Genomic DNA, 24,860 nt, shown 5'->3' with positions numbered 1-24,860 from the left:
AGTATCTACAATTCTGGATTTGTCCATTTTATCCTGAAACTCAATGAATTTTTGCTTTTTATTGCTTGAGGTTATTCAATTGGATGCATACAAGTTAAAATTGTTATATTATCTTTCTGATATATTTAACTTTACATTAGGTAGTGGCCCTCTTTATTGCCAATAATGTGTTTCGTCTTAACCAAGTGGGCCAATAGGTGCCGCATATATGGATTTTCTACTGCATGAGGGCTAAGTACCCCTAACCCCTGTGTTGTTCAAGGGCAACTGTATACATATACATTTGGTACTTACCATTCCTTCTTATATCCCAGATCGTTATTCTATGATCCTTCTTCCTGAAGTAAATCTTTAGAACTTCTTTTAATAGAGTTCTCCTAGTAAATTGTGTATATTTGTTTATTCAAAAATGTTTTTGTATTACTTTCACTCTTAAAAAAATAAATCGAATTTATAATACAAGACCAACACTTTGAAAAAACGGCATTCATTCTGGCTTTCATCATTGCCAGTTGTGTTTTTATGAATGATCTGTTCTTTTTTTTCTGGCTACTTTTGGAATCTTTTTGTCCTTGCTGTCCTTCAGTTTCACTGTGATGTATCTATATCTAGGTTTCTTTTATTCTACTTGGAAAAAATAGGTGTATATCCATGATCACTTCTGGAAAATGCTCAATCATTATCTCTTCAATTATTCCTTTTCCTCAGTTCTCTCTCTTCTTTTGGGATTCAAAATAAATGTTTCCTTTTCCTCTTCTCCACATCTCTTAGCTTCTCTCATATTTTCTGTCTTCTCTCTGTACTGTATTCTGGGTAATTTCTTCAGCCAAAAGTTACAGCTCACCCTTCAACTATGTTTCACCTGCTGTTAAACCCCTACAATGAGTTTTTCTTAAAATCTGTTTTCCATTTTTAGAAGTTCCATTTTATTATTACCGAGATCATTCTCATTCCTGATGGTCTCTAATTGCTTGCCTATCTTTGCGGCTTCATACTTCATTTCTTCAAACATCTCTTACCTTATTATTCTATACTCTGTATCTGACAATTCCAGTATCTAAGTAAGTTGTACGTTTTTACCTCTCTTACTCATGATGGCTTGCCTCCTGTATATTTGGTGATTTTAGACTGTGAATTCATATTTCCTTGATCTTAATATGTGGGAACTCTGATGGCTTAAATTGAAGACACTTTGTTTCAAAGATGATTTGCATCTGGTTCTGCCATGTGCCCAGGAGTACCAGCAACTGGGGCCACTTTAACCCTTCCTATCATGTCCCCTAAATGCAGGAGTATCTGATTCACTTACTAACATAGAGATGCTATTGGCATTTGCATTCAGACCAACCCCATCTCTCCAGCTTGCATACAGACGCTTCCTCTAGTTTCTGCTCAAGATTTATTTCTCTTTATTTTGTGGGAAGAGGGGTCTTTGAAGAGATTTCTAATTTCTGAGTGCCAGGCAAAACAGCAAAAAATGTTTTTGATCCAGTATCTAGTTGTTTTGCTGGAGAATTCCCCTACAGTATCTAGTTCAACAATGATGCCAGAAGCAGAAATCATAACCACAACTGGGAATCTTCTGTGTTTTATTCACTATGAGTTTCTGGCTTGGGTACTGGTTGGTGCTATTTACTGAGACATGGAATATAGCAAGATGAACATCATCAAGGAGGAAAATGTTTTAACTTAGTTGACTTTTTAGTACTTGTGAGACATCTACGTGAAAATGCTGTATGGCAGTTACATGTGCAACTCTGTAGTTCAGAGGAGACATCTGGACTTGAGATAACACTTCAAAAATGAGTAGAGGAAGAGAAGTTTACAGTGAAAGAATGAGTGGCTAGAGAAGTTGGGTGGAGAATCAGGAATGAGCTAGGTCATAAATGCCCAAGGAAGAGAGTTTTTCCAGATGGTAGGAATGGTTTAAGCATAGCAGGGGCTCCTGGGTAGCTCAGTGGGTTAAGCCTCTGCCTTCGGCTCAGGTCATGATCCCAGGCCCTGGGATTGAGCCCCCCATCAGGCTCTCTGCTCCACAGGGAGCCTGCTTCCTCCTCTCTCTCTCTCTGCCTGCCTGTCGGCCTACTTGTGATCTCTGTCTGTCAAATAAGTAAAATATTTTTTAAAAAACAAATAGCAAATAATACTAAAATGTCAAATCGGAGTACTGGAAGGTGTTCATTAAATTAGCAACAGAGAGGCTGTTTTGGAAATAGACAAATACAGATTTAGGTGAATGATGGCGAATAAACCAGATTGCAATGAATAAAGGAAAAAATGGAAGGCAAGAGAGCTGAGAATTTCTTCATTCAAGAATTTTGACAGTAAAGGAGATTAAAGAGAGAATTAACCAAATGGAATTTATGGGTAAAGGAGGGGGTGGTGGTGATTGTTTTATTTAGAGAGTCTCAAACACGATTAAATGCTGATGAGATGGCACTATTAAAGAAGGAGATGTTAAAGATACAAGAAAAGGAAGATAATGCCTCAAGGCTCTGGAACACTTAAAAAAAGGCCTGGGATCCAAAGCTTGGTTGGATAGAAATGCCCTTAGAAAAAAGATGGGGCACCTTCATTGTAACAGCAGTATATGATCGTGACTTTCTCTTCTTTTTATGGCACTATGATATGAATACAGAAAAGTGAATTTATCATAAATATATACCTTGTGAATTTTCACAAAGTGACCTCACCCAGATAGCCAGTATCCAGATGAAGAAATAGGATGCTGTCAGGATCCCAGGGATCCTCTTCTTGCCTACTTTAAGTCATTACTCTCCTCTCAAAATTTAACTACTTTTCTGACTTCTTAGAAGTCATAGAATAAATGTGGTTATTGTTGAACTTTATGTAAGTGGGTTCACACAACAGGTCCTTCTCCATGACTCTGTCTGGCTTCTTTTGCTTCAGTGTTTGTCAGTCATCACAGTGTTGTATGTAATTGTAGTTTGTTCATTCTCATTACTGTAGAGTATTCTGTTACCTGACTATACCATCATTTATTGATCCCTTCTACTCTTGGTGCATATTTTGTTAGTTTCTAGGATTTTGCTATTAGGAGCATAACCACTTTTTGGCATGTATTTTGGTGTGCAGAGGTCAGTATCTACCTAGGAATGAGATTGCTAGCTCATAGGTTTGGGTTTAGAAGATACTAACAAATAACATTCCAAAGAGCTACCATTTTACCTTGGAACCAGCAATATATGACGGTTTCAGTTGTTCCACATCCTCACCAACATTTGGCATTTCTTTATAAGCATAAACATTTTACTGGGTATGTGACGGTAATTTATTATGGCTTTAATTTGCATATTCCCAATGACAAAAGTGAGCACATTTTTCATATATTTATTAGTCATTTGGACACCTTCTTTTGTGAAGCATTTGTATAAAACTTTTCTCATACATTTGTTTGGATTAACTAGGGAGTAATCCATCAGGTGGATGTATCATAAGTTGTCCATTGATATTGAAAAAATCAAGTAAGTTGAGAAACAAAAAATTTTGGTTATGATTTGTGTTTGTAAACTTTCAAAGGCATGGAAATAGATACACACATTTTTTAAAAAATCTCTAACAGCAAGATTTAAAATATAAAGAATGGCACTTAATTAATCAAATGTGTTAAGATATTGCCAGTTTGCCTACTCACTATTTACTGTTCTTCCTTGCTAACAGAATCATAAATTTCCTTGGGGGAGAGAGGTAAGAAATGCAGTTTAAAATACCTCCAGGGGCGCCTGGGTGGCTCAATGGGTTAATGCCTCTGCCTCCGGCTCAGGTCAGGATCCCAGGGTCCTGGGATGGAGCCCCGAGCATCAGCATCGGGCCTGCTCGGCAGGGAGCCTGCTTCCCCCTCCCTCCCTCTCTGCCTGCCTCTCTGCCTACTTGTGATCTCTGTCTGTCAAATTAAAAAAAAAAAAAAATCTTAAAATACCTCCAAAATGCCCTTCTAGCTAGGGTGATCATCTAACCCATTCACCAAGGAGCTGAAACAGAAGTTATTTCATGGAAAGCTACTTTTCCCCTACTTTAAATATTTGTATTTTATATAATTTCCCCAGATTTTATATTTATATATTTATAATTTCCCTGATACATGTAATAATATATATACACACACAACTTTCTGCCCTTAATCTGTCCTCCCCTTTATCCAGATTGTGATGATGCAGTGTTGAAGCAAACAGCCATTTGTGACTATGCTAAGGATGGTGAGGAGAAGGAACCTGCTTTCTCAAATGGCTTCATCAGCCTTGTGCCGCCTCCCCCAGACTCTTACAACATTAGATAAATAACCTCCTTATTTGGTTAAGCTATTATAATCAACTTCGGTTAAGTGCAACCAAACCCTGTAGTAACCATCCATTTTTCTACCCCCATCTCAGGTCCCTAAGCATTCTGAGTTATCCAGTGTTGTTTTTCCATTATGAGTTAAGCATGTGAGGAAATCATTTATATTTATTGCATCCCTATTGTAATAATGACTGAACTGGCCACATCATGGAACATTGTTCCACTGGTTTTGTTATAATACATTTAGTGCCCTAGAGGTTTCAAGGATTTCAGATGCCTTCTTCCTAAATATCTCAGTAGCTGACAGAGAATTTCCTAGGAGTTTTGACTCCTTTTCTCCGATTTACCAGGTGCAGAAAGAGGACTCTGGGATTCTGGCATCATATGCAGAACATGTCATTCCAAGAAAGTTACACTTAACTTGAGAGGTTTGTTGTAGAATTCCAAGGGGAAGGACACAAAGCCTATAAAAACACTGGTTGTCTTGTTATCTCACATATGTGAAAAATGCCAGCATTCCCTCAGAACACCCCCCAAGAGATAACACATCTAATTTTTCTTGATCTCAGTCCCAGAATGCAAGCAATAAAATTTAATTAAGTAGCCTTCCAAAAAGTACTAAAATGAGGCTTTAAATTTTTGTGTTTCCTCTCAGAAAGCTCAGATTTCGCTTTTAGGGAAAATTGTTTCTGGGACCAGCTACCTTCAGGCTTATCCAGACTCATGGTATAAATGGGTGAACTTTGCTCAAGAGACAAACGGCGGAACAAAAACATTAAAAAACAAATGGAGAATAGGATAATTATTCCAACTCTAGGTGAAAGTGAGTGTTCTAGAGATGAAAAAGTAAGACCATGATAATGAAGGTGGTACTCAGAACCACTGATGACTGGAATTCCAAATAACATGTAGGGCAGTTAAAGAGGAATGCTCCCAATACTATTACTTTACATTGTAGAGATGGACTCTTTTAGTGACTACTTCTGTGACTCTGTTTTTCAAAATCTCTTTAACACAATATATTTAATTTCAACAATTTATTTGCTTGCAATTCTTCTTAATAGATAGTAGATATCCTTGTAGTGTTATTTTTTTTTCAAGCCATATAACAAGTATTGAGCTCTTGCTATGGTTGTAAATATTGATATATGCTAAGAATATAAAAAAAGGTCCCTGCCCCCTCTTTTAGAGTCTAAGCAGGAAAGAAATTAAGCAATATCGTCTGGCTGGAGGATATGTAAGAGACAAGGGTAGGACAGGATAGCATTAGATCACAAAATCAGATAGCTTTCTAGAAGGACAGAGTTATATTTCTTATAACTCCAACTAAAATTGGAGTTATAAGAAAGTAATAAAAGGTTATTTCATAGAAAAGGTACAACAACCGTTCAATCTTGAAGAATGGATGGGACTGAGGTTTGATTTTCAAAATCATGGACAGTGGGTTAAAGCCTCTGTCTTCAGCTCAGGTCATGATCCCTGGGTCCTGGGATCGAGCCCCGCATCTGGCTCTCTGCTCAGCAGGGAGCCTGCTTCCCTTCCTCTCTCTCTGCCTGCCTCTCTGCCTACTTGTGATCTCTGTCTGTCAAATAAATAAATAAAATCTTAAAAAAAAAAAAAAAAAAAACATGAGCTATAGATTTCCCCTCCTACTAGAAAAAGCAGCCCACAGAATAAGGGATTTGCAAAGCATGTATCTAGCCAAGTATTCATTCAGAATATATAAACAAACTATAAGTCAATAAGAAAAAGAGTGACAACATGTAAAAGAAAAAAAAAAAGTGAGCAAAGACTTGAATATGCACTTTATAAAAGGGGTTCCCAAGGTCAAATAATGGCAGAAGAAAATGCACCACTGCATTAGTACCAAGGAAAGGTAAATAAGACCACAATGCACCTTCTTACCCCTATTAGGATGGCTACTATCAAAAAACCAAAAACCCAAAACCAATACCTAAACAAAATTGTTAGCGAGGATGTGGAGAAATTGGAACCTTTGTGCACTGTCAGCGAGGATGTAAAGTATATAGATAGCAGTGTAACAGTTCCTCAAAAAATTAAAAATAGAATTACCATGTGACATGATGGGCATGAAATTTCCTAAAGCTAAACATACACGTAACTTTAAAACAGGAACGTTTTATGGCCTATAAATTGTACCTTGGGTAAAACTGTTTAAGAAGAAGGTGCTCAAAAAGGAAGAAAAGATGGGGTATGTTACAAGTACAAGAACATTTGAAAGAGGTTCTAATGGCCAAAGTTGGAACAATTTGAGCCAAAAGATTAAATAATGATAGTGTTGTATTATAACCCTTAAAGTATGCATGCCTCCCTACTGATATAAATAAATTAATGAGGAAGAAGGGACAAATCTTCCTTATAGAAAAATTTTCAAGTACTTAAATGTAGAAGGAATGAGGGAAATAGAAATTACCACTAAACCACAAGCATAACTACTGTAAGCCAGATCAACTGATGACAGCTAAAATTAGTGGGTGAGACTTTTAGAAGAAACAAGGTATTTGCATAGCCTCAAAGTATCTCCCCACAAATATTTCCCCCAAATATTTATTTTAATTTTTGTGGTTTTAACATAAGCCTACAAAGTTTTTCATATTCCCCGCCAGGAGGTAGAGCTTAATTCCCTCCTCCTTGGGTCCAGGCTGGACTTCATGACAAACTTTTACTGAATAGAGAATGGAAAGGGGAAAATAGTAACTTCACAGTAGGGAAAACTGGCAGACAAGACCTTAAAAGCTGGTGGAAGTTAATATCACCAATAATAAGGCATGTTTGTATCATGTACTCCCTGATCTGATGTGACACATATGAGCTGCTAATCAATGAGTTTACAGAAAGTGTGGAATAATTAGATGGACAGAGAGCCCAACAGTTAGACAACATCAGGGATCCGTCACAGAAACCAAATATAAAAAGGATTTGGTAGTGTATTCCAAGGTAATAAATTTTCTAACTATCCTGCAGAGGGTTGCTGAACACATAGACTGAGCTCTGGGAATGAAATGCTGGTGGTTCCACTAATGATAATAAAACCCCAGTAAAGACACATATGTTGTTTATAACCCTAATTAGACCAGATCGGTCTATCCCAATATAGGACAACACATTATATAATGTTGGCCAAGGCGAAAAATACATTATTTTCAGAGGCAAACACAAGTTCTAATGACAAACTTACCTCTAGAGAAGGGAGTACACTTAAAAAGTCTAGGTAACCTAAAACTAAATTTTGCAGTAGGAAAAGGAGGCTCAGCATAGTAGTTAATGGTTTCAATTTAAATGACTTAGGGAAAAACAGAGTTTTGTGCCCTAAGAAATGGTAAAAAAAAAACAAAACAAAAAAAAAAAAAAACGCGGGCGTGAGAGAGAACCTTAGAGGGTTTTGGGGTCTGAGATTGTTGACCTAAAATGTATAAAACTAATATTACTGAAACATTAGGAAACTGTCAAAATAAGATTATCCATAATCCTAGGAATATATAAAACAACTTTAATGAAGAAATAAATTCAGGACGCCTGGGTGACTCAGTGGGTTAAAGCCTCTGCCTTCACCTCAGGTCATGATCCCAGGGTCCTGGGATCGAGCCCCACATCGAGCACCACATCCGGCTCTCTGCTCAGCAGGGACCCTGTTTCTCCGTGCCTATCTCTGCCTGCCTCTCTGCCTACTTGTGATCTTAAAAATAAAATAAATAAAAATAAAATAAAAATAAATAAATAAATTCATTCAACATATGGCATTTGATATATAGAATAGTTTAAAGTTAAATATAATAAGTTTTTTTTTTTATTTCTGTATGTTGTCTGCTACATAAGGTAATGAAGTATCCAAAAGAATCACTCATTGGGTTTGCAGTTTCAGTTAAAAATAAGGGAATTTAATCAAATTTTATTTTAATGCCTAAATGCTCAACCCATTGAGCATTAAGTCAAGTTCATATCATTGTGGGTTTTCTTCTCTGTGCATAAAACACTCTCAGTATTAAAGACTAATCCACGTGTCCAGCAGAATCATCCTCTGGAGAGAGAAGTCACCCTGTACACCAGGAAGGAAGCTTCCTGTCTTCATTAGCTCAGGCTGCCATAACAAGGACACAGGCTGTGTGGCTTCCACGGCAGAAGTGTGCTTCCTCATAGTTTTGGAGTCTTAAAGTCTGAGATCAGGTTGTGTCTCCAGTGTTGATTTCTTCAGAAGCCTCCCTTCTTGGCTTGTGGAGGAGGGCCCTTTTCTCTCTGTCTTCATGTGGTTTTTTCCTCTATGCCTGTCGCCTAATAACCTCATAAATTCACTATGTTGGGTCTGGGTCTGCCCATATGAACTCCTCTTACCTTAACTACCTCCTTAAAGACCCTGTCTCCTAATACAGTCATATTCTGAGGTACTTCAACATATGAATTCAGCCCATAACAATTTCTAAAACCCAAGAATCTGGAGGTTCAATCACTGCAGGCAGAAGGACCCAGCCTTGGAAACTTGCTGAGGTGGCAACTCTCGGGTGGCAGGTGGAGAGAGAGAGAAGGAATCGAATAATCAGAAGAGCTGACTTTGGGCAGGTGGGAAGGGTCTTAAGGAAGGTGAGAGAGGGGTGAGCCCTAAGCATATGAAACCCCCTCACAGCACGTCAGTCACCAGCGTGCGTTAAAACACCTCAGTGCCAGGGCATACCTCAGAACAATTAAATCAGGATATCTGGGGGTGAGACTTGGGCTTCAGTAACTCTTGCTCTCCCAGGTGAAGGGTCCTTGGTTTCTGCTCAGGTCGTGATCTCAGGGTCATGAGATTGAGCCCTGTGTTGGATTCTGTGCTGAGCATGGGGTCTGCTTCTGATTCTCTTTCCCCATTCCTCTGCTCCTTGTGCGCATGGGCTCTCTCTCTCTCAAAAATAAATATTAGAAAACAACAACAACAACAACAAAGAACAAAGCAAAAGCTGTCACAGGTGATTCCGTAGTTTGGCTGAGGTTGAAATCCCACAGGTTTGATCACAGGTTCTCATGCTCCAGTACCCTGCACGAGGAAGTTTAGATTAGAAGATGCAAATCTCAGACTTCTCACTCTGCAAAAGGTGGTGAAGGGGTGGCCCCCAACCCCACACTAAAGTTCCTGGCAGGTCCCTTGGTCATATTCACTCAGGGCCAGGGGATCCTATGAAAGGGGCACTGTTGGTAAGGACCCTACCTGAGAAATACTGAGGCCCATACTCCTGTCTCCTTTGACACTTCTAGGCACTCTGCCTCTCATATTGAGCCCCTAGTGTGTTTCTGTAGCTGTGTTCAAACTCAACCCATATCCTCCTCATCCTCTCTCCCCAAGAAGAAGGGAGAAAATGAGAAACCCAGTTTTATAGATTTGCAGATATACATATTCCCAAATACGTTAAGAATGTCTGAGCCATGTTACAGGTTGATGACTGCTACCCAACCCTTGAGGAATACTTAATCACAGAAATACTGTACTTAGGATAACACAGTATCATCATGGGCCTCTCTGACTTGTGCAAAGATTAGTTTTTCACAGAAATGATCAAAACCAGATGTTTCATATCTAAAATGTTTTCTCACAGAGAGTTTCAATAGAAATATTTTTGTGTTCAGATACATCCAAATAAAATATTTGGTCTTGAGACATTCTATTTTAAAAGTCAGTGAATTGTGACTTCGTGACAACAGAAAAAGCATGAATCAGGGACCCGCTTTATCTTTCTCATCTTCGGGCTAAGCAAAGGTGAACTGTGGGAAGTGATGAAATTCTGAACACTGGTGATTCAGGGATGATTTTTAAAATACATACATCCCTCATGTAATGAAATTGAGAAATGCCAATGACATTTACTATAAAACCTGCTTGGTGATTGCTCTCACATTGATTTGCATTATAAAATCAGAAGTGGCTTTTGATTAGAAAAAATTTGTTCCCAGGATATGATAAAATTATGCATGTAGCCAAATTTTAAAGTCATATCTTCAGAGAAAAATGTCACTATAAAGAGACATATTACCCAAATCTCAGTATTATTAATAGGGTGCATTAAAATAAACTCCAGGGAAAAACATGGAAAGCGAAAATATTCTACAGCAATGCTTCACAAATTTTAATTTGCATAAGAATCAACTGGGGATCTTGTTAATTCTGATTCTGGTAGGGCCCAAGATTCTGCATTTCTAACAAGCTCTCAAGGGATGCAGTTGCTGCCAATATTTGAAAGCTTGATTTCCTCTTCCATTAACTGCACCCACTCCAAAGGTAGCGAATCCTAAAGCTTTCGTTCTCTGCTAACATTTTCATCACCTTGGAACAGAGCTGACCGAACTTTATATCTATTAGCATTTTCCAAATTTTACTTACCTTCTTAGGGGGTCTCTTTTTAAAAAATTTTTAAAATTTTTTAATAAACATATAATGCATTATTAGCCCCGGGGGTACAGGTCTGTGAATCGCCATGTTTACACGCTTCACAGCACTCACCATAGCACACACCCTCCCCAATGTTTAGGCGGTCTCTTTGCACACAAATTTTTTCTTTTTTTTTTTTTTTAAGATTTTATTTATTTATTTGACAGTGAAAGATCACAAGTAGGCAGAGAGGCAGGAAGAGAGAGGGGGAAACAGGCTCCCTGCTGAGCAAAGAGCCGGATGCGGGGCTCGATTCTAGGACCCTGAGATCATGACCTGAGCTGAAGGCAGAGGCTTAACCTACTGAGCCACCCAGGCTCCCAGCACACAAATTTTTTTTTTTACCACACTTTTATACTTGATTGTGTAGGCTATGAAAAATGCATAAAGATCACCAGTTCATTGTTAATTAGCAGAGACTTCTTTCCAGTGCAGGGTAGGAAGTATACTAAGACGATCTGTTAACAGTTAACAATGATTACTCCAAGCACCTCCAGTGACACTACTGACAACCATTGTTGACTGAGTACTGACTATTGGTTAGATAGCGCTAAGTGATTTATTGAACTCATCTTAATTGTTAAAAGGACTCAGTGAGGAAGGTATTCTATTTAGCAAACAGTTATGTAGTGCTTGCTCTGTGTCAGGCATTGTTCAAAGCACTCTCCGAGGATGCGCCCAGTCAATCCTCAAAACCTGTATGGAGTCTGTGGTATTAGTACCCTCGTTTTGCAGATGGGGAAGTGAAGGCATAGGAAAGCGAAGTAATTTGCTCAAAATTACCTAGTTAGAAGGAGGTAGTTTGATTAGAACCTAAACAGTCTGGCTCCTGGTCATCCTCCTAACCAGAAGAGGAAACGGGTGAGAAACCTAAAACGTAGCTACTTGGAGGAGGAAGAGACAGGAGTCAAAGTAAGGTCTGTGGGCTCCCTGTGTCCCCTGCCTCTGATCACGCCACACTGTCTCTCTAAATAGCAAAAAGGGACACTGGAGAATACCTGATTCTCATTGATTCAATATGATCTGATACAATTTTATTTGTATATTTAATCATTTCTGCTGGCATTAAAGACTGTTAGAATAATTTCATCTGCTTCAAATGTAGTTTTATATACGAGACCATGTCTGCAGTTTAAATGTGACATATTAATGCACACAGTTATAGAGGGAGCAGAAAGTTACATGAGCAAATGATCATTTGGCAGCAGAAACACCATCGTCTCTGGAGATCCCCAAATTCCATCTAAGAGTGAACTGTAATAGTTTAATCAAACTACAAAGTATCTTAAACATGTTAAGGGGAACCTGGGTGGCTAGGTGGGTTAAGAATCTGACTCTTGATTTTGGCTCAGGTCACGATCTCAGGGTTATGGGGTAGAATTCTGTGTCAGGCTCATGCTGAGCCTGGTGCCTGCTTAAGATTCTCTCTCTCTCCGTCTCACTCTGCCCCTCCCCCCAACTTCTTTCACCCTACTCACACACTCTCTCTCTTTCTCAAACAGCACACACACACACACACACACACATTTGGTTAAAACCAGGGATATTTTCAATTTCATGATGTACAAATTAGGAAATATCTATTCAGTGATAAATTGGATATTAAGCTATCTCTTATAGAAAGAGATGTCTTGCTTTTTTAAAAAAATCTAGCCTACCAGTTCCAAGCCTTTTAATTGGGGTATATAATCTGTCTATAATTAATGTACTTCTTTTTTTTTTAAGATTTTATTGATTTATTTGACAGACAGAGATCACAAGGAGGCAGAGAGGCAGGCAGAGAGAGAGAGAGAGGAGGAAGCAGGCTCCCTGCAGAGCAGAGAGCCCAATGTGGGGCTTGATCCCAGGACCCTGGGATCATGACCTGAGCCGAAGGCAGAGGCTTTAACCCACTGAGCCACCCAGGCGCCCCAATCAGTGTACTTCTTGATATGGTTGGATTTAGGTCTATGATTTGCTAGTTGTTTTCTATTTGTCCCATCATCTGCTCCTCCTTTTCTGCCTTCATAAGAAGTTAATCAAACATATTTGAGTATTTCATCTATATTTGTCTATTTTTAAGATGTATGTCTTCATCAATAGATGAATGGATAAAAAAGGTGTGGTATATATACACAATGGGATATGACTCAGCCATAAAAAATTGAGATCTGGCCATTTGCAATAACATGGATGGAGATAGAGGGTATAATGCTAAGTGAAATCAGTCAGAGAAAGACTAGTAGCATATGATTCCACTCATATATGGAATTTAAGAAACAAAACTAATAAACAAAGAGAAAAAAAAACAAACAAATACATAGAACAAACTCATGTTTGCCATGGGGGAGGTTGGTAGGGGCATGGATGAAACAGATAAAGGGGATTAAGAGGCACAAACTTTCAGTTACAATATAAGTAAGTCACAAAGATGAAACACACAGCAAAGGAAATGTTCTCAGTAAGATTGTGATTGTACAACTATAAGACTGTAACATTGTTTGGTGACAGATGGTGACTACGCTTGTGGTGAGCACTGAGCAATGCAGAGAACTGTTGAATCGTTTTGTTGCGTACCTGAAACTAATATGACAATGTATGTTAATTATTTTTCAATAAAAAAATATATCCCTTTGTAATTTTTTGCCAGTTGCTCTAAAGATTACAACCTGCATCTTAATTCATCAGAACTTATTTAGAGTTACTACTGGAATGCTTCATTCAAAAGAATTTGTGACAGTAAAATTCCATTTATGCCACTCTATCATTTACCACATATTTTACATTTATGTAGATTACTAACCTCACAATACAATGTTACAAAGTTTTGTTTTAAACAATGAGTTTTCTTCTAAATAAATTAAGGGAAGAACAAGTAGTCTTTCATAGCTATCCAAATATTTATTATTTCCAGTGTTTGCCATTTCTTCCCACAGATTCAAATTCCTGTTTGATGCTGCTTCACTTCAGCCAGGAAAACTTACTTTAGTCTTTCTCATAGTATGAGTCTGTTAGTGGCAAATTCTCTCAGCTTTTGTTTATCCAAAAATGTCTGGGATGACTTTTTATTTTCCTCTAGCATTTTAAAGATGTTATTCCATTGTCTTCTAGCCTTCATTTTTTTTCCTGATCAGAAGTGAGCTGTCATTTGTGTTGTATTTCTCCTGCTATGTCTTTTTTTTTTCTTGCTGATTTCAAGATGTTCTCTTAATTGTTAGTTTTCAGCAATTTGATTATGATGTTGCTAATTGCAGTTTCTCTTGTATCTATCTGCTTGAAGTTTGCTGAGACTCTTAGATCTCCAAGTTAATGTTTTTCACCATTATTTCTTTAAATATATATATTTTTTCTGCCCCAGAAAAATTCTATTTTCTCTCCTTCTGTTGCTCCAGTCCCACATACATTAGTTCCCTTGATATTGCCCTAGGTCACTGAAACTCTTTTTGTCTGTTTGTTTTCTCTCTCTTCTATAGATTTGATCATTTCTATCAGTCTGTCTTCAAATTTACTGATCTTTTTTCATCCTATTTCCAAAATGCTATTAATTTTTTCATTTCTGATTTCATTTCTAGATTTAGAATTCTTTTTTTTTTAAAGATTTTATTTATTTATTTGACAGACAGAGATTACAAGTAGGCAGAGAGGCAGTCAGAAAGAGGAGGAAGCAGGCTCCCTGCTGAGCAGAGAGCCCAATGCAGGGCTCGATCCCAGGACCTTAGGATCATGACCTGAGCTGAAGGTAGAGGCTTTAACCCACTGAGCCACCCAGGCGCCCCCAGATTTAGAATTCTTATTTGGTTATTTATAGTGTCCATTTCTTTTGCTGGCATTTCTCATCAATTCAATCATTATGACATCTTTTCCTTTAAGTCTTTGAACATATTTATAATAGCTGTTGCAACGTCCTTGTCTGCTAATTGCAATATTTAATTCCAGAGTTGATTTCTATTGACCATATTCCCTCTTAGCTTTAGATCACATTTTATTTCTTTGCACTGTGCCTTTTATCAATTTACTGTCTCTTAATTCTAAATTCATCCTTTAGTATCTACTCTATGAAAATGGATGGACTCTTCAAACATTTTTTTGTAGAGTTAATATATTAGGCTTTATTAGTAGAGAAGGCTGGAGGCACATTGCAGGAGGAATGTATATATATATATGCATATATACACACATATATGCTTATACGTGTGTGTATGTATATATAAATATAAATATATATAGTAGGTCTTTACATTTTTTTCTAAAGTTTATAATTATTATCTGCAGGAAGATCAGTCTGATGTAAGCTTCTCTACCATTATCAAGACCAGAACTTCAAATGGGATTTTATTAAGACATTATTCAAATAAGTTGTTGATAGAAGGATTAACATTATTAATATTGGAAAGGATTTTATTAAACAAAAATGAGAGAGACCGTATCTCTGACTCAATTTCTGATACTAAAGAAGTTAATTTTTCTTTTTTTAAAAGATTTTATTTATTTATTTGACAGAGAGAGACACAGCAAGAGAGGGAACACAAGCAGGGGGGAGTGGGAAAGGAGAAACAGGCTTCCCACTGAGCAGGGAACCCGATGTGGGGCTCGATCTCAGGACTCTGGGATCATGACCTGAGCTGAAGGCAGACGCTTAACACCTGAGCCACCCACGTGGCTAAATTAACTTAGCCACGTGGGTGGCTAAGAAGTTAACTATTCAATTCAAAGTATTTCTTTAAGGAAAACAACACATTTTGATTATGTTATACAACACCAACGTCTGGATACGGAGTTTGCCTTCTAAGTGTCCTACTCAACAATTAACAGATTGTGTCAAATATTTTAAGTATTAAGTATTTTAAAAATAAGATTTCAACTAGCAAAAAACAAACAAAAAAAAGAGTTCTTGCAATTTGACTTTTAAAAAGCCTTCTTTCCCAAACTGGGAAGATTATGACCTATGATCCTGTATTTTGATGAACATACTATATAAAAACATGATAGGTAGACCAGATTATTAGATACCAATGTTACATGTTTATTTACTTATTTATTGTTAAGATTTTATTTATTTATTTGACAGAGAACAAGAGAACTCAAGCAGGGAGAGTAGCAGAGGGAGAAGGAGAAGCAGCTCCCCACTGAGCAGGAAGCCCAGTGCAATACGAGGCTCGATCTCAGGACCCTGGGATCATGACTGGAGCTGAAGGCAGACACTTAACCGACTGAAGCACCCAGGCACCCACAATGTTACATATTTATGACCACATTTCCCTGTTTGTATACCACAGCACTATCAACAATGAGGTTGATCTAGAGAATGAGTTATTGAGAATACAACAACAACAAAAAAAAACCCTCTTTTAATAGAAAATAGAAAATTTGGAAATGTGTAAGAAGCTTTGATAATTTTCAATTTCTTCCTAGAAATGACGACATGACAAAACAGGGTTGTATTTTTACTGTCTTCTTTTTCATTGTGGTATTTTTGGTTGAGAATTATTTGTATACCAACAAATATTCAAATGTACACAGTATTTTAATAAAATGGGGAGGAGACAGTAGTGTCGATTCTAGAAATCCTGTTTCAAGGGCTATCTGGAAACTGCTGTGCTAATGTAAAACTGTCTCTGGTGACCTGAGCTCTCGGAATGCTACAAGATGCCCCTCCATGGTGGTGTCTCTAGGTGATAGCTCACATTCTGTGATTCTTAAAAGGGACAGAAAGGTAAAACCCTAGGATTTGTAACCTCTCATCCTTTCTTGTCTCTCACAGACATCTTACTACATGTTTTCCATGCACAGAAAGCTCAGGATCATATACTATTATTTGTCTAGTTCCAGAGAATTTTATTCAGTATAGGTAATTATAAGAATAGAGACTCACATTACTCAATTATATCTGTCATGGCTAAAGGCATTAATTTGTCTTCTCCAGCTTGGCCAGATTTGGGGCGTTTTTACCCTGATTCATGGTTCACTCATGGCTGGTTGTTTCTGGGTTTCACAGGCTCTAGTCCCGTTTTAGGCTTTCTTCTGTAGGACCTGTTTTGAGACTGGGAATGGCAGCCCTCTTGGCCGTCTGGGTTCCCAGTCAGTGGGCGTTAGGTTGAATCTGGTTTAGCACTCACCTTGATCCACTCTTCCTGGACTTTGTCAAAGATGAGGTTGTTGGTTGACTCTGTGACACAATATCTGCATCAGGTTTGAATATACTGGTTGCCAATCCTTGCCATTTTATTTTTTATTGAAGCATAGTTGACACACAATGTAACGTTTAGTTTCAGATGTGCGGCACAGTGATTCCACTCTAAATGTTATATGTGCTCACAAATCTAACTACTATCTGTCACCACATGACACTATTACAATACTATTGACGGTATTCCTCATTGTATGCTTTTTATTCCCATGACCTGTTCATTCCATAACTGGTAGCCTGTGTCTCCCACTCCCCTTCACCCATTTTGCCTATCCCTACTCCCCACCACCACCAGTTTGTGTTCTGTATTTACCAGCCTATTTCTGTTTGTTTTTTAGATTACACATATAAGTGAAATCACACAGTATCATCTTTCTCCATCTGACTTATTTCACTTAGTATAATACCCCCTAGGGTCCCTCCATGTTGTCTCAAATGGCAAGATCTCATCCTTTTTTATGACTGAGCCATATTCTATTCTATCTGTATGCCACATCTTCTTTACCCATTCATTGATCTATGGATATTTAGGCTGCTTCAATATCTTGAATACATGCCATTTTATTGATAAAACTGTATCAGTTCTAATAAGCCAGGTAAGGCAAGCCCCTTTTTGTGGAATTCTGACCACCTGAGAAATGTGCAAGTTGGTCTTCAGTAAACCGAGATTTTAATTGTGTCTACTAAGTCATCTAATCCCGATGACTTCTATGTGTGAATTATGAATGTAGATGCTTATTTTTTTGTCTTACCTAATAAAGAGTCAGGAATATGAGTGAATAATCCCCACATCAGTGCATCTCTTATGAGTAGAGTGGGCTGGGGAAGCCCAGTTACAAAGCACACAGGAGGCTGAACTATTGGAGCCCAAAAGCAGCAAAGATCCAGCCCAGAAATATATTCCACCAACTGCAAGTACAGGCTGGGGAGCAGAGGCTATAGGAAGAATTGCCCAGAAAAGTGACTTTTCGAGGTTTGTGCTCAGTCCTGTCTCAGACCACTGATGAGACATGGAGATGGCTGACAAGGCTGGCCAATCTTAGAAAATTATATGGAAAACGGGAAAATAAATGGACTAGAGGTACCAAAAGTTTGGGTTTGGTATCATCTCGAGCCATTTGAAATATGCTAAAATTACACCTTTGAACTCAGCTGGCATCATTTTGTCCTTGGTTAAGGTTGACCTTACATGACAGGAGATTTGAGCAGGGCTATGATTATCTCAGTGACTTTAGTGTCTACTACTGGCCATGCACACACTATTAACATTATCATATTAGAGGAGATAAGATATAGATATCACATATATGTGCATTTTGTAGCCCGATTCAACTATCTTCTCATAGATTTAAAATACTATACACATATTTGGCATATGTTTTTTTTTTTTATTCTGTGTACTTCCCTGCACCCACTGCAAAGAGTTGTAGACACTAAGCTATGCTTACTGAGTACTTTATGGAATATACAATTTATTTTCAGGAGTATATTGGATTGGATTATACATTGGTTTTTAAAATTTATTACACATTGATTTTAGAATCTTTGTGCTAGGTAAGATAAGTTCTACTCTACTGGGTTCTTGATAAGCAAATAAAACATGTTCTGTTTATATTTTATCTTCATACATGAATTTACATGTATGAAGATAAACTTATTACAATAGTTATAAAAATAAATCCTAAAGCAGAGTCCGAATTATTAGGTCTTCACAATTTACATTGATTACATGGGGGCATAAGAGGAACAGTTTTCTTTTTTGTTTTTGGTTTGTTTTTTGTTTTTAGGAAGTTTTCTTTATTAGTCGCCCTATGTTGTCAGAAACCTGGGAGGTCTCGGGACAGTGGTAATGCTTACCTTGGCTGAGGAAGTATGCCAAGCTCAGTTGAAAGGGACACCACTCAGGTGGGGATGTTTGTCACAAAAACATTTTCTTGATTTCAGTTTGTATTTCTGATCTTGGTTTTCTAAAACAACAACAACAACAACAAAAACAAGCAAAACAAAATTTAAAAAAAAACACAAATATAAGATAGAAAATGTATTCAACAGTGAGGGTGGTTGAAATTTTTGTTAGGTTTTCCAAAAAGGAACTGGGAGAATTTAGCTGAGTAGACAGAATAAGCATGAACATCACAGAGAAATAATGAAAAACACTTAAGCAAACTTTGAAAAAGCTACATGAATGTCCAGAAAGAATCTTTCGTTCTGGAAATAAATTGCTAGGCAGGAATTATACAGTCTCTCTCATCCAGCTTGATGAATGATATTATCTCAAATCACACAGCCTGAGAAACTGATTACTATAGCTAGCCTAAAAATGTACTGTTAAGAGCTGGTCAGGGTCAAGCCTCTGCTACCAACTGGCAATTATGTTGAGGCATTTGATTTGAAATTATGCTTACATGAAAATTTATCTATAAACCTGGGAGAAATAGATGTTTTGGAAAATATATTTAAGAAGACAGGAGTAAAATATATCAAAATCAAAATAACGTTTTTACTCTTTGCAAGAAAAGGGGGGCTTTTATTTTTTATTTTTTAAAGACTTGGGTATTTGAGAGAGAGAGAAAGAGCAAGCAGATGGAGGGACAGAGGGAAAGGGAGACAAAGAGACTACCTGCTGAGGAGGGAGCCAAATGGAGGACTCAATCCCAGGACCCTGAGAGGGTGATCTGAGCCGAAATCAAGAGTTGGATGTTCAACCAACTGAGCCACCCAGGTGCCCCCAAAGGGGATGGGGGCTTTAAAAAAAAAGAACTGCTTCATCCACATAGCTTGGGTAATAGATACTTCTGTCTCTGTGAAGAGTGTTTTTTAAAAGATGTACTTATTTTAGAGAGAGACAGAGAGTGCACAGGGGTGGGGAGAAGGCAGAAGGAGAGGGAGAGAATCCTCAAGCAGATTCCCTGCTGAGTCAGGAGCTCCATGCAGCTGGGGTGGGGGGGGTTCTCAATCCCAGGACCCTAAGATCTCAACCCCAGCCAAAATCAAGAGTCCAACACTTAACAGCTGAACTCCCCAGGTACCCCCAAAACTGACAGTTAAAAGATATATCTAGAGTCATGTGTAATGGGGATAGTCTGTTGACTTCCAATTTAGAGACTAACTAGATAATATCTGATATTCTTGGGAAGATGTTTGGAATCTCCAGTTCGTGGTAGGCCTTCTACCTCATGGGCAGCCCTTCCCAGTGCGGATGCCCCCCTAGGCACACATATGCACATACACACACAGCTTGTGCTATACCTTTCCCTTTAGAATGAGGACTAAAAATTCGAACTATGCAGGAAAATGATATTCAAACTATTCAGAGAAAACTAATATGAGCAAAATAATAGGATCCTTAGTTCTGGGCAAACAAGTTATGTTCCAGGAATGTGACTGGGTAAGCTGAAAACATTGTCCTCTTTTGCTTCTGTGGCCCCAAGAAGATGAAACAAAATAGCAATGAAATGCTAAGAATCATTAAGAAAGAGGTAGGTGAGGAAAAGAAACACTCTCCAGCCAGTTTGTTGAACCTGAAAATATTGTATGTTGTTCTGGTCATTGCCTTTAAAGAAATAAAACCATTCCCGACTAGAAACAAGTAGAGGAGACGTCCATATGCAGAAGTCAGGGACACCCCCTTTCCCTCAAAACAGACTAAGACAGATGGGACTCAAATACTTACAATAAGAGGAGCTGTGGGTGCATAACACAGCTCTTACCAAGAACCAATGTACCTAACCCAGAGCTCCCTTGCAAAGCTAAAAAGGTCCAAATTAGGACAAACAAAAGGAAGTCTTAATTTGCACAGCCTTTACCCAGAGATGGAAGTGGCAAACATCCACAATGCCAAAAAGGCTAGAAGAGTGACAGTGACACCATAGTTAGTGTTAGATGGTCTTGGGTTTAAAAACCAGTTGGGGGACTTGCCAAGAGTGACTGGAGATTAATTAATCTCGGGCAGTTCCATAGTTCTCGTCTATAAAATGGAGGCCATGACACCGTCTAGCTCACTGGGCTATTGTGAGGATTGAGCAAGACAATGGATAAAAGCACCTAACACTAGCACACGAGGGCTGAAATGAAGGGGGAGAAGGGTCAACGAGGAAGCACTGGGTCGAAGGGTGAACAGGGTGAGCTGGGGGTGGCAGATTGTTTGGTTCAAGTGTGCCTGCTCCAAACCCTGAACCTCCAGGCTACCCAGGGATTCCGGGTCCCAAGGGAGAGAGCATTGGGGGACCAGTCTGGCCCACCTGGACCGCCGGGATCTCTGGCATCCACCATGAGGAGCGTCGTGGCCCTGGCGGAGGGGCGGCTCATGACACCCTGGCCAGCGCCCCACGTCTGGCGGACTCCCAGTCCTACCCCAGAGCCCGGTACCACGACTCCTCTGTGCACTTCCCGCCAGCGCACCCCTCCGGAGGGCTCGCCCACACTCACCAGGATGTCCAGGCGGTGCCCCACCTGGTTGAGCCCAGAGGCCGGCATCCAGGCGGCCCGCGAGTCAGCCTCCCAGGGGACTTCCAGCGCTTCCAGCAGGCGCGCGCCATGGAGCAGAGGAGCACCTGCCCCGCCCTCCGTAGCAGCGGGCGCCGCGCGGAGCGGGCAGGTGCTGTGTCCCATCTGGGAGGCCTCATTCTCGGGCTCCGAGGGCCAGCTGAAGCCCAGGCCGCGTCTTCTCTTTCGACGACAGACGTGTCCTGCAGCACCTCTCCTGGCCCCAGAAGAGTGCGTGGCGCGGCACCAGCTACCAGATGTGGCGGACCCCTGCTGCGGCAGCGGTGGGCCCGGCCTCCTCGCTGCCCGCGTGCAAACTGTTGGAGCGGAAAGCCTGGAGCTGCCACAACACTTTCATGGAGCTCTTGCATCGAGAATTGCTTCATGACCTCCTCCTCCAAGTAGGGGCCCAGCAGGCTCGGGCGGACGGATGGACAAGCGGCCAGAGGCAAGGCCAGGTGGCAGGAGAGCGAGGATGTCGCTGTGCAGGAGCGTCTATTGGCACCTCCGGGGGGGGGGGGGGGGACACTTTCCTGTATGTTTCACGTTTTGTATAAGCCTCAAGAAATAAAGGAAAGCCAAAGAGTGTATTTTTTTTTTTTTTTAAGTTTAAAACAAAAACACCTTGCAAAGGGCTGGGCATATTATAAGACGCCACCAGAGGTTAACTAGTAATACTATTCATGGGTAAGAGTTTCTTATCTCAAAGTGGTATACAAGCCTCAACTGCCTGACTACCTGAAACTTGGTGGCTTTGATCTTGTGTAGGATTCTTCCATTCTAAGACAGTGATCAACAAATATTTTCCGTAAAAAGCTGGATTAGTAAAAAGTTAAGGCTTTGTGGGACATACGGTCTCTGTCAAAAATATCCAGTTCTGGCCTTTAGCAAGAAAGAAGCCACAGATAATCTGTAAATGAATTTGTATGGTTGTGTTCTAATCAAACTTTATTTATGGACACCAGAATTTGAATTTCACTTAATTTTCAACTGTCACTAAATATTCTTCTTTAGTCTTAAAAAAAAAAGTAAAAATGAAAAACCATTCTTCTGGGCCATACAAAAACAGATAGTGGGCTGGATTTGGCTCACAGGTTGTAGTTTGCTTACTGCTGCTCTAAGATAATGAGGGGTTCAGAACTGCCACACCAGAATGTGCCACTTTGGCACATGGATTATTTTCAGCTGAAGGCAATCAAAACCCAGCAGACACAGGAAACGCTTTTTATTTCCCCCTTAACTGCTTAAGTGAAATTAGAAAGGGGGCCTGTACCGGGAAGGGAATCATTACCAGTGATAAGCTTTTCATCTGTGAGACTTATCTGCAAGGCATGGCACATTTGTTTACCAAATATTTGCTCTTCTCACCTTCCTATGAATTGCCTTCCTGCCCTTTGAAGTCCCAGAGCCCTATCCCTTTATATGTGTTCAGGACACATACAAACCTCATTTGCCTGGGTGCCTTTGGGTCATATGTTTGTGATGCTCCCACAGGTACATAATTAAATTTTTTTTCTCCTATTACCCTTTTTATCATGGGAGGGGTCTCAGCCAAGAACCTAGAAGGATAGAGGGAAAATTATCTCTTCCCATTAATAATTCAGTTCACTTAGTTCTGACCTTATGAATAGCAATTCTCAATCTCTCTGGTTTTCTAACACTCCATCCTCATTTGAGGACACATCAATCTACTGCTGAGTGCACTGCTTGGCATCTCTGTTTGGTTGAAGTAAACTAAAATATCTTTTTAAATGAACAGGAAATTTTCAGGATTTCATCCATCTGTAGACCTGTAGACTGAGGTAGGAAAAAGTGAATTAGAACCACACTGACAAGGAAAATTATAATAAACTGTCTCTTGATAATAAATTCGAAAAATGACAAATGTGAAATGTTTTAGGAGCCACTGCCAATTTTATGTCTCTATACTTGTGACTCAGTGGATCATACGACTGGACACTTAATCAACAGCTGGAAAATATTATGATAATGAAGCCCAAGATTCTGAAGGTAGCTTTGTAAACAGTTTTTTCTCATGACTAATGCTAGTACATCTGCAGTGATTTTTGTAATAAAGGACCAAATTTATTCTTGATACTTCTGCTTGTGGGCTTAAATAAATTTCCTTAAAATTGGAAACTGTTATCCTCCTGTTACTACAGTGTTGTGGTGATTTGTGTGTGGGAAATGATGCTTCCCTTCACATACACTCCCTCACCCTTTAAAGTGATTTGGAGATTTAGAAATCATGGCTGAGAGCAGGGAGCTCAAGGCCATCGTCAAAGTTGGAAGGAAATATAGTGAAGCATTTTTTGCAAACTGCGTCCCCTGAATATAACTTTTGGGTTAAAGAAAATGTTTTAATACATAATATTAACATATTTGTCCCTTATAGCAATAAAACAATAAAGCATAAAGTTAAATATTTTGTACGGAGGAAGAGGTCTATGAAGGTTAAAGTGCCAAGGGCCCTCAAAAGTCATAATATGGCCCTGCCTCTTAGGTCCTCAACCCTCTATCATGAGCTGCTAAGGAAAAATAGAAAACGTAAGTGACAATCTCTTAGCACTTCCCAGCCTTACTCTTCTGGTTTTAGACACTCTGTGTGCCCAACCAGGCAAAACTGGGAGAAGGTATCTTGGAACTTGGCCTTGAGACCCCAGGCACCCACTGAGTTAAATATCCTCTAGAACCAAGCTTCAAGGGCACCCTCTACAAGACTGCCTGTCAGTGGTGTTCCAGTGCCAGTAGATGGCACAGGCCCAGGAGAGCGGCCTCTCTCTGTGGCGTGGCCGCAGAGTCCTAGAGAAGTGGTGGAACCCACCATGAGACTGCGGAGCCAGCATTTGGGAAACCAGGACAAGCTGTGCAACAGGGTCTGACTTGCACGGGGCCTCCAGACGTGGCTCTAGATGGAAAAGGTTCACTCTCCCTCGTCAGCTCGCAGGCTGGAGGCAGTTTGTTTTGTTTCATTTTGGTCTGTTTGTCTAGGCCTCCATGGACACAATTTCTGAAATGTGAATCCATTCCAGCAAAGAAAGGAAGTCAGAGGTAGATAACAGGGGATGGGCGGTGTGAGGGTGGGGCTCTAAGCCCAGCTGCTCCGAGAGCTGCTCCTCTCATTTTGGGAGGTCATCTGGTCATGCCACTTAGCTGGGTGTCCCTACAGTGATGGAAGACTTGGACAGCAGGGTTTTCTGAAGCCAAGGGACTATACTACCGCTGAGTCCTGGGGTTTCATAGTACCTGACTATGACTAGTAGTAGTCTATGGACTAGTGTCTATTTATGGAGCAACAGTAGCAGCCATATCACACATTGTAGGGAAAGAGCTCCCCGAGTATGTGTGATTTATTTTTACTGGAGTGAGGAGTCTTAACCCTCAGAGTCGCCATGAATGGATCAGCTCTTCTCTTAGCCAGCTGGAGGGACTGACACTCAGTGAGGATGCTGACAGTGGGGTGGGGGGTGGGCAAGGCTCATCTCCAGGAGAGCT

General features: G+C 39.6%; 1 protein-coding gene across 2 annotated transcripts in view; it reads left to right on the top strand.

Annotated features, from left to right (window-relative positions):
* LOC132010145 (uncharacterized) overlaps positions 1 to 24,860 on the top strand; it is a 57,790-nt gene that overhangs the window by 1,194 nt on the left and 31,736 nt on the right. Inside the window, exon 2 of one of the 2 annotated variants that reach the window (XM_059388087.1) lies at positions 21,064 to 21,862. The exons of the other annotated variant lie outside the window; for it this stretch is intronic. Within the exon in view, the coding sequence (XP_059244070.1) occupies positions 21,064 to 21,753 (690 nt within the window). The 3' untranslated portion in view covers positions 21,754 to 21,862. Of the gene's footprint in view, positions 1 to 21,063; positions 21,863 to 24,860 lie in introns of those variants that run through there. 2 annotated transcript variants of the gene reach the window in all.

This window comes from Mustela nigripes, chromosome 2 (genome assembly GCF_022355385.1).
Source record: "Mustela nigripes isolate SB6536 chromosome 2, MUSNIG.SB6536, whole genome shotgun sequence".
Taxonomy (NCBI): domain Eukaryota; kingdom Metazoa; phylum Chordata; class Mammalia; order Carnivora; family Mustelidae; genus Mustela; species Mustela nigripes.
The sequence above is the reverse complement of the archived record's forward strand: the minus strand, read 5'-3'. Positions and strand labels throughout refer to the sequence as shown.